Raw genomic sequence first — 10,791 nt, 5'->3', positions numbered from 1 at the left:
TACTGTATTTAACCACATTTCATAATTATATGTTTAGTTGTCTACTGATCTTGATTAGTCTTGAAGGATTCTAAGTGTATGAATTGAAGTTTCTTTGTGTGTCTGTATCTCTATCTCCTTAAAATTTTTCTCTCTTTACACTTATTTACAGTGCCATTAATTAGTACAATTCTTGGTACAGTGTTAACACCCAATAAATGCTCTTTGCAGAACAGAATCAATTCATCTTTTGTTGGTAAAAGTCAGTATTATTTACTAGCTCTCTTCCATGTAACTCACAACTTGGCTGGTCATTTTTCAACACACAGTATTCTCTTTACTGCCCTCTTCACATCTTTGTTTCTTAAAGTGTAGATCAGAGGGTTAAGGGTGGGTGTGATGATTGTGTAAAAGAGAGTAAAGAACTTTCCTTCATCTTGGGAGGTGCTATTCTGTGGCTTCATGTACATGTAAATGGCTGTTCCATAAAACAGAGTTACTACTGTGAGGTGGGAACCACATGTGTTAAGGACCTTACTCCACCTTGCTGCTGACTTGATCCTCACGACTGCTTGAGTGATTACTGCATATGAGATGAGAATTAGTGATAGAGGTACTAGAAGAAATATCACCCCGAGAGCAAAGAGAATGACCTCAATTACTTTTGAGTAGACACAAGACATCTTGATCAATGCTGGCATCTCACAGAAAAAATTATCCACTTCCCGGTGGCCACATCTTGGTAATTTCAAAGTCAGGGAGCAAAGAATTAACGCACTGCCAAGGCCACCTAACCACGTGGTGAGCACCATATTCTGGCAAAGTTGAGGGTTCATTATGACCGTGTAGTGAAGAGGTTGACAGACAGCAGCATAGCGGTCATAGGCCATCACAGCCAAGAGAAGACATTCGGTGGCTCCCAGGTCAAGGGCAAAGAAGAATTGGAGCACACACCCTCCATACGTAATAGACCTTGTCGGACCCCATAGATTTACCAGCATCTGGGGGATAATGCTAGTCGTATAGCAGAGATCCAAAAAAGACAAATTGGATAAGAAGAAATACATGGGCGTATGGAGCTGGGTGTCTAGGTAAGATACCAGAATGATGGTTGTGTTTCCTACCAGAGTCACAATATAGAAGATGAAGACCACCCCAGAGATAATGGATTCTAATTGGGGCCGATCAGAAAAGCCCAGCAGGATGAAATCTGTGGTGGAACTTCCATTGTTTGTGTCCATGGCTCCTTAGGAAAGTCTAGGAGACAAGATTGTGGTAATCAAAATAGCATCAGCCCTAGGCAGAAATAGCTTGCCATGTAGCTTACCATGAGTATCCCCAGTTCAGTTGTTTGTGTGCTCTCTCCCATTTGGACCACCTCTGTTAACACTCTCCTTGTGTTCCTTGCCCAAAGCCTCTCTGTGTTTACTCATAACCAGAGTGGTTCTAAAAATAATATATGGCAAACCCAGTGCACCGAGTTATAAATCATTGAAATGGTTTAATGATGCCATGTCACCTATGTTTCTGTGTGATTTGGTTAAGTGATAAATCCATAAATTTAAGATTAAGATTGGAAGAGTTGTTCCTTGTTGAAATTGTGACATAAGCATACTTGGTCATGACAAATTTTTGCCTTACCCAAGAAGTGGAATTTCAGGTAAAAAGTTAAGGGACCCACTTCCTAGGGACAATCTTTAGTATTTGGCAGCAGGATCAGTTTCCATATTCATTTTCAAATGTGTTCATTCCAGCCATTACCGTCACTGTCCCTTCCTTGATTTCCCTCCTCTTCAACATGGCAGACACTGCTGTTCCTTTATCAGTTTTGCTGTTCCCCACTCTACTGACCTTTTTTGATGCCAGGAAAAATCATCTTTCCTATTAACCTTCTTTTCTGTGTACAGAGGACCCATATTTCCTAGAATGCCATTCATGACTGCTGTATAGCATTTAAATAGCCTTACTGATTTGTTGCAGAGTTAAAGATTGAACTAATTCCAGAAACGTTTGGTTACCACCCACACACAGCAACCACCTGAGTTAGCTCCAACTCACCTGGCCATACTGCAAAATTATGTTGGCAGGTAACTGGAACAAGAAGCAGCTCAGTAAACAGTCAGTGAGTTGTTTTTCTTTGTGGAATGTCCCAGTTCCACAAATGAGTCAATGCTCTGCTTGCTTCAGACCTCTATAGGTAAAACCATTTTAGTTCTCTAAGAATTCAGAAAAGAGATAAGGAACACATAAATTTCACTATTTCTGAATAGTTTATCATATCACTTTATAGACAGAATTTTATTGATTGAATTAGTTTATAAATGTTTTTTAGTTTTTATTTATTTTTTTGATTTGTAAATTTGTGTTTTTTTGCATAGAATTTCTGGCCGTAAACATCAGACATACGGTAGTTTATATTTGTTGTGTGTTTGTGACCAGGAATAATAACTTTACTTGCTGTCATTACAGTAAAATAAGGTGAATTAAATTACCTACCATAAATGGTTGTTACAAGCAGTTTAGTCAGAACATGAAAATATTATTATCATGAAAAAGAACTGTTCCTACCAAGTAGCATGAGATAGGGATATAGCTTTTCTCAATACAAAATGGAATTTAATTTAATTAATGAATGTGATGTTTTTATGTGATGGATGACTGCTAAGTTGGGCATAGTGGTTAAGTGCACAGATTTTAGACTCAGAGTTTGGTGTCAAAGCCCAGGTTCACTAGTTGGCGGTAATGTGTCCTTGGGCAGTTATGTTATTTTTTCACACCAACTTCCTTATATGTTCAGTGAAGATAATAATGTTCCCCAAAAGGAGGTGGTGGGATTTAGTAATTGTGAAAGCACTAGGAACTGTGTTTGGTTCATATTAACTCTCAAAATTAAAAATTGTATTAACCTACCCACAAATTATTATTGTCACTGTATTCACTCCTTCCTGTCATCATTTTTCACCTGGTGATTCTACCATGATGGTCTGGAACTGAACCTGAATGCCTAAAACTTCATGTTTGCATAACTTTTCAAATGCACACACACTCATATATACAAAAGTGGCCACAAGCACGGTGTACATACTAAACCCATAAACCCAGAGGCAGGAGAGGACAGAGGACTTAGCTCCCAACCTGTGTAGGTTACAAAATGCACTGGGCATCCTTTGACCACATAAGGCTGGGATAGTGCTGGGAATTAAAAGGTCACAGAACTTTAGAGCTGAAATAGACTTAGAAAGTGTGATCCAGCCTTCTGCCTTAGGATGGGGGCCTTCCACCGAATACCCACAGACTCCAGTTTTCAGAGCTTCATAGCTCTGCGCCTTTAATCTGTGCCTCATCCCTACTCTTTGTGTTGAGCTCAGAGATGCCTCCTTAACATCCAAGACTGATGCTTTTTCTTTATTCTGGAAATAACAGAGAATATGTCAATTCAACATGGCTTCATTATGAAGAACAGTTTTATTATACAAAAAAACAGAGATGCAGAAGAAAACAAAGGCTTGATGAGTGAAGGTGAATGTTCTTGTAACTAACAGGCACATCCAGAAATAGAATCTTGCCAAGCACCCCAGGAACTTCTCTTCATGACTGGTCCTGATCATTACACTTCCCTCTTTCTCAAACTATCCACTATTCTTTTTTTTTTTTAAATTTATTTTCAGTGTAACAGTATTCATCGTTTTTGCATCACACCCAGTGCTCTATGCAATCCATGCCCTCTCCAGTAACCACGACCTGGTTCCCCCAACCTCCCACCTCCCGCCCCTTCAAACTATTGATGTTTATAATACTATTCTGATGTTTATAATACTCACCTAGTTTAACATTTTTTTAAAAAATATATATTTTAGAGAGTGTGAGAGAGAGAGAGCATGGGGGGAAGGGGCAGATAGAGAGGGAGAGAGAAACTCACGCAGGCTATGCTGAGCACAGAGGCTGAGGCATGGCTCGATCTCATGACGCTGAGCTCTCACCCTGGCCCCAAACCAAGAGTCGAACCCTTAAACAACCGCGCCACTAAGGTGCCATTAGTAATCTTCTTGTATTTAGTAGCTTGATTATGCAAATGTGCACCTGTAGACAATATTGTTTAGTTGGGCTCATTAAAAGTTTTTTATATGTCTTTTGAGTTTCTTTTAATATTGGAATCTCTTATCAAATATACTTTTATTTTTTTCTCTTTATTTATTTTTTTAATTAATTTTTTATTTTTTATAAACATATATTTTTAGGTCTATATTCCTAGACTAAGTGTTTGATGGCTTTCGGCTGCTTCTAACACTGTATTATGTTCAATTAGTACACTTCCCGGTTGCCATCCATTGGACTCACTATGGTTTATCACATACCTTTGATTATGAGCTGAGCCATGAACACTATACCATAGATGTGTGAAGAAGACAGTGAGCATCCATGAGGCGTGTATAGTTCCTAAAATATATGTTTGCTTGGTTTAACAGGGGGAAAAACATTAACAGCTGAGTTGGCACTTTGGGTCACATGGGAACTCAGGTACTCACTGGAAGTGTTAAGCTGGAATTATCCTTCATGCAATTGTATGTTGTTCTATGAAACATAACACAAATGAAGCAAACATATTTAAACATAATTTGAATGTACAGAATGATGTGGAGAGTAAACTAGAAGGAAAATTAGAACATATTTACATTTCAGGAGGGAAGAGTTCACAGCTGTCATATTCTTACATAGTCCAAAGGTAGCCATCTTCCCATGATGACGAGCCTTCATTTCAGCGGTAATCAGAAGGATTCTTCTTTGACAAGTTACTGAGTTCATGAAATACTGATTAGTCCCGACCACTTGTTCTAACAATTAGATCACTTTTGTGTTTAAATGCAACAGCTGCACTAATGTTCAGTGAGGTCTCTAATGTGAATGTTGAAGAAAAACTAAATGTGGGACTGGTGGAAAAGCTGATGAATTTCGTTCGTTGAATGTATTTTTGATGGGATATTTGCAATTTTTTTGTATACACTCCTGTTAGAGACACATTTGTGGGTGGATCTCTGCCTAATTAAACCAGGAGAGCCCTACACTTGTTCATGTGTACTCAAAGAAGTGTTTATGTAGGACTTAAAGGCTAGTAAGTTAAGGTGGTGTAGACCCTAGGGACTAGTGCCCCACAGAGGGATTAATAGGACTTAGACCATGGTCAGAGGCCTATCCAAATAACCATTTTAGGAGCGATTCCCTTAAGACATTGGGTTTCACCTGTTCTTTTTGTCTTTATTTTTCCTTTTAGATTCCTCCATGGAAATTAAATTCAGAAATGGGTTTGTTTATGTATGTAATTTACTATTGAAGATTAAAATATAATATTAATAATTTATATAAAAATTAACACATTTAGCTGGACTTTTTGTTTTGTTTTAATTTTGTAAGGGATTTTTAATTTTTTCCATTTAAAAAAATTTAAAATCAAGTAATTAACATATGATGCATTATTGGTTTCAGAGGTAGAGGTCAGTGATTCAGCAGTCTTAAATATACTCATTACATCATGTATATAACACTCATTACATCATGTGCCCTCCTTAATGTCTATCACTCAGTTACCCCATCCCCTCATCTCCCTCCCCTACAGAAGCCCTCAGTTGTTTCCTATGATTCAGAGCTTCTAATGGTTTGTCTCCCTCTCTGATTTCATCTTTTTTTTTTCATTTTTTAAAAATTAATTTATTTTCAGGCAACAGAATTCATTGTTTATGCACCACACCCAGTGCTCCACGCCATACGTGCTCTCCATAATACCCACCACCTGGCTCCCCCAACTTCCCACCCCCCCGCCCCTTCAGAACCCTCAGGTTGTTTTTCAGAGTCCATAGTCTCTCATGGTTCACCTCCCCTTCCGATTTCCCCCAACTCCCTTCTCCTCTCCATCTCCCCATGTCCTCCATGCTATTTGTTATGCTCCACAAATAAGTGAAACCATATGATACTTGACTCTCTCTGCTTGACTTATTTCACTCAGCATAATCTTCTCCTGTCCTGTCCATGTTGCTACAAATGTTGGGTATTCATCCTTTCTGATAGAGGCATAATGCTCCATAGTATATATGGACAATATCTTTATCCTGAATATTCTTCTTTTATGATTTAATTTTATTTTTTCAGTGTTCCAGGATTTATTGTTTATATCCCTCCATATCCTCAAACCATAGTGTTTAAAATTTGAACTTAATCGCAGGAGAAATTTTGGAAGGAACACAGGTAACAGAACATCCTAGTAAAGAATGAATGTGTCAACCAGGAAATTAAAGAAGAATTAAAAATATTCATGGAAGCAAATGAGAATGAAAAAACAACAGTTTAGAACCTTTGGGATGCAGCAAGGCTTGCCCTAAGAGAGAAGTATAAAGTAATACAAGACCTTTCTCAAGAAACAAGAAAAATTTCCTGTCTTGCTAATTTTGGCCATTCTAACTGGTGTAAGGTGATATCTCAATGTAGTTTTAATTTGAATTTCCCTGATGGCTAGTCATAGCCATCTGTATGTCTTTATTGGAGAAGTGTCTGTCCATATCTTCTGCCCATTTTTTGATATGATTGCCTGTTTTGTGTGTGTTGAGTTTGAGGAGTTCATTATAGATCCTGGATATCAACCTTTTGTCTGTACTGTCATTTGCAAATATCTTCTCCCATTCCGTGGGTTGCCACTTTGTTTTATTGATTGTTTCCTTTGCTGTGCAGAAGCTTTTGATTTTGATGAAGTCCCAAAAGTTCATCTTTGCTTTTGTTTCCTTTGCCTTTGGAGACATATCTTGAAAGAAGTTGCTGTGGCTGATATTGAAGAGATTACTGCCTATGTTCTCCTCTAGAATTCTGATGGATTCCTGTCTCACATTGAGGTCTTTTATCCATTTTGAGTTTATCTTTGTGTATGGTGTAAGAGAATGGTCGAGTTTCATTCTTCTACATATAGCTGCCCAGTTTTCCCAGCACCATTTATTGAAGAGACTGTCTTTTTTCCACTGTATATTTTTTCCTGTTTTGTTGAAGATTATTTGACCATAGAGTTGAGGGTCCATATCTGGGCTCTCTAATGTGTTCCACTGGTCTGTGTCTGTTTTTATGCCAGTACCATGCTGTCTTGGTGATCACAGCTTTGTAATAAAGCTTGAAATCAGGTAACGTGATGCCCCCAGCTTTATTTTTGTTTTTCAACATTTCCTTAGCGATTTGGGGTCTCTTCTGATTCCATACAAATTTTAGGATTATTTGCTCAAATACAGAACCTAATCTTATACCTAAAGGAGCTGGAGAAAGAACAGCAAATAAAGCCTACATCCAGAAGGAGAAGAGAAATAAAGATTAGAGGGAGTTGAGGGAAATTGGAAGGGGAGGTGAACCATGAGAGACTATGGACTCTGAAAAACAATCTAAGGGTTTTGGAAGGGTGGGGGGTGGGAGGTTGGGGGAACCAGGTGGTGGGTATTTGGAGAGGGCATGGATTGCATGGAGCACTGGGTGTGGTGCAAAAACAATGAATACTGTTATGCTGAAAAGAAATAAAAAATAATAATAAAAAAAAGAAATCAAAAGAACAGTAGAAAAAATCCCACAAACTGGGAGCTGATTATTTGAAAGAATTAATAAGATTGATATATCCCTGGCCAGACTTATGAAAAAGAAAAGAGAAATGACCCAAATAAGTAAAATCACATGAATGAGGGAGAGATCACAACCAACACCAAAGAAATACAAGCAATTATAACAGAATATTAATGTTATGACCAATTAATTCTATGCCAAGAAATTGGGCAGTCTGAAAGAAGTGGATGCATTTTTAGAAACATATAAACCACCAAAACTGAAACAGAAAGAAATAGAAAACCTGAACAGACCCCTAACCAGCAAAAAATTGAAACAATAATAAAAAAATCTCCCAATAAACAAGAGTCCAGGGTCAATGCTATCCCATTGGAATACTCCCAAACATTTAAGGAGGAAATAATACTTATTCTTATGAAGGTGTTCCAGAAAAAGGAGTGGGAGGAAAACTTCCAAACTCATTTTATGAGGCCAGCATTACCTTGATCCTGAAATCGCACAAAGACCCCATCAAAAAGGAGAATTACACTAAGCATGATAAGTGACTCTTAATCTCACAAAACAAACTGAGGGTTGCCGGGGGGAGGGGGTTTGGGAGAAGGGGGTGGGATTATGGTCATTGGGGAGGGTATGTGCTTTGGTGGGTGCTGTGAAGTGTGTAAACCTGGTGATTCACAGACCTGTACCCCTGGGGATAAAAATATATGTTTATAAAAAATAAAAAATTAAAAAAAAAAGAATAAAGAAATAAATACAATCTAAACAAAAAAAAAAAAAAAAGGAGAATTACATCCAATATCCCTGATGAACAAGGATGCAAAAATTCTTACTAAAATAGTAGCTAGTAGTATCCAACGCTACCTTAAAAGAATTATTCACCATGACCAGGTGGGATTTATTCCTGGGAGGCAAGTTTGGTTCAACATTTGCAAATCAGTCAAAGTTATACACAATATTAGTAAAAGAAAGGGCAAGAACTATATGATCCTCTCCATAAATGCAGAAAAAGCATTTTACAGAATACAGGATCATTTCTTTCTTTTTTTTTTGTAAATTTTTTATTTCTTTTCAGCGTAACAGTATTTATTGTTTTTTCACCATACCCAGTGCTCCATGCAATCTGTGCCCTCTCTAATGCCCACCACCTGGTCCTTTCTTGATAAAAAAAGGATGAATACCCAACTTTTGTAGCAACATGGACGGGACTGGAAGAGATTATGCTGAGTGAAATCAGTCAAGCAGAGAGAGTCAATTATCATATGGTTTCACTTATTTGTGGAGCATAACAAATATCATGGAGGACATGGGGAGTTAGAGAGAAGGGAGTTGGGGGAAATTGGAAGGGGAGGTGAACCATGAGAGACTATGGACTCTGAAAAACAATCTGAGGGTTTTGAAGGGGTGGGGGGTGGGAGGTCGGGGTACCAGGTGGTGGGTATTATAGAGGGCACGGATTGCATGGAGCACTGGGTGTGGTGCAAAAATAATGAATACTGTTATGCTGAAAATAAAAAATAAATTAAAAAAAAGTCTCCACAGTGTAGGGATAGAGGGAACATACCTTAATTTCATGAAAGCCATATACTAAATATTCACAACAAATATCATACTCAGTGGGGAAAAACTGAGCATTTTCCCTAAAGTTAAGAATGTGACAGGGATGTCTGCTTTCACCAATATTGTTCAACATAGAACTGGAAGTCCTAGCTTCAGCAATCAAAAAACAAAAAGAAATAAAAAGGCATCTAAGTAGGCAAAGAAGAAATTTAACTTTTACTCTTCACAGATGAAGTGATACTCTGTAGAAAATTCAAAAGACTCCACCCCAAAATTGCTAGAACACATACAGAAAATTCAACAATGTGTCAGGATATAAAATCAATGTACAAAAGCAGCTTGCATTTCTATACTCTGACAGTGAGAACAAAGAAAGAGAAATGAAGGAATCAGTTCCATTTACAATTGCACCAAAATCCGTAAAATACATAAGATACCTGGGAATAAATCTATTCAAAGAGGTAAATGATCTGTACTCTGGAAACTGTAGATCTCTTATGAGAGAAATCAAGGAAGACACAAAAATATGGGAAAACATTCCATGCTCATGAATTGAAAGGATGAATATTGTTAAAAAATGTTTATGTTTATGCTACCCAGAGAAATCTACACATTCAATGAAATCCCTATCAAAATACCACCAACTTTTTTCACAGAACTGGAAAAAAAATCCTAAAATTTGTATGGAACCAGAGAAGACCCGAATAGCCAAAGAATGTTGAAAAAGAAAATCAGGGGTGCCTGGGTGGTTCAGCTGGGCATCTGCCTTTGGCTCAGGTCATGATCCTGGAGCCCTGACATTGAGTCCCACATTGGGCTCCCTGCTTGGTAGGGAGTCTGCTTCTCTCTCTCCCTCCACTGATCCCCATGCTCATACTCTTTTGTGCTTTGTTGTCGCTCTCTTTTTTTCTCTCTCTCAAATAAGTAAATAACATAAAGTCTTTTAAAAAAAGAAAGAAAGACTTTCATAGATAGATTTTATGAAGTTCAGGAATGTTCCCTCTATCCCTATACTTTGAAGCGTTTTAATCAGGAACGGATGCTGGATTTTGTCAAATGCTTTTTCTGCATCAATTGAGAGGACATTGCCAAACTGTGGAAAGAACCAAGATGCCCTTCAACGTACAAATGGATAAGGAAGATGTGGTCCATATACACTATGGAGTATTATGCCTCCAACAGAAAGGATGAATCCCCAACTTTTGTAGCAACATGGACAGGACTGGAAGAGATCCTGCTGAGTGAAATCAGTCAAGCAGAGAGAGTCAATTATCATATGGTTTCACTTATTTGTGGAGCATAACAAATAGCATGGAGGACATGGGGAGTTAGAGAGGAGAAGGGAGTTGGGGGAAATTGGAAGGGGAGGTGAACCAGGAGAGACTATGGACTCTGAAAAACAATCTGAGGGGTTTGAAGTGGTGCAGGGGGTGGGAGGTTGGGGTACCAGGTGGTGGGTATTAGAGAGGGCACGGATTGCATGGAGCACTGGGTGTGGTGCAAAAATAATGAATACTGTTAATGCTGAAAATAAAAAATAAAAAAAATCACAATGAGATGACACCTCACACCAGTTAGAATGGCTAAAATTAACAACTCATGAAACAACATATGTTGGCAAGGATGTGGAGAAAGGGGAATCCTTTTACTCTGTTGGTGGGAATGCAAGCTGGTGTA

The 10,791-nt window shown here is 38.1% G+C and overlaps 1 protein-coding gene across 1 annotated transcript; it reads right to left on the bottom strand.

The window, feature by feature from the left end:
- Positions 1-290: 290 nt before the first annotated feature.
- Positions 291-1,362, bottom strand: LOC101670942 (olfactory receptor 2W1-like). Its single transcript, XM_004779990.2, has one exon. The coding sequence runs from the start codon at positions 1,218-1,220 to the stop codon at positions 291-293; it is 930 nt and encodes a 309-aa protein (XP_004780047.2). The 5' UTR covers positions 1,221-1,362.
- Positions 1,363-10,791: the final 9,429 nt, after the last annotated feature.

Source organism: Mustela putorius, unplaced genomic scaffold (genome assembly GCF_011764305.1).
Source record: "Mustela putorius furo isolate JIRA1106 unplaced genomic scaffold, ASM1176430v1.1 tig00537295_pilon_pilon_pilon, whole genome shotgun sequence".
NCBI lineage: Eukaryota > Metazoa > Chordata > Mammalia > Carnivora > Mustelidae > Mustela > Mustela putorius.
Note: the sequence above shows the minus strand (reverse complement) of the source record. Positions and strands in the feature narration are given on the sequence as shown.

Coding starts and splice junctions, on each gene's coding strand:
- LOC101670942 (XM_004779990.2), bottom strand. CDS start 1,220: ATGGACACAAACAATGGAAGTTCCACCACAGATTTCATCCTGCTGGGC.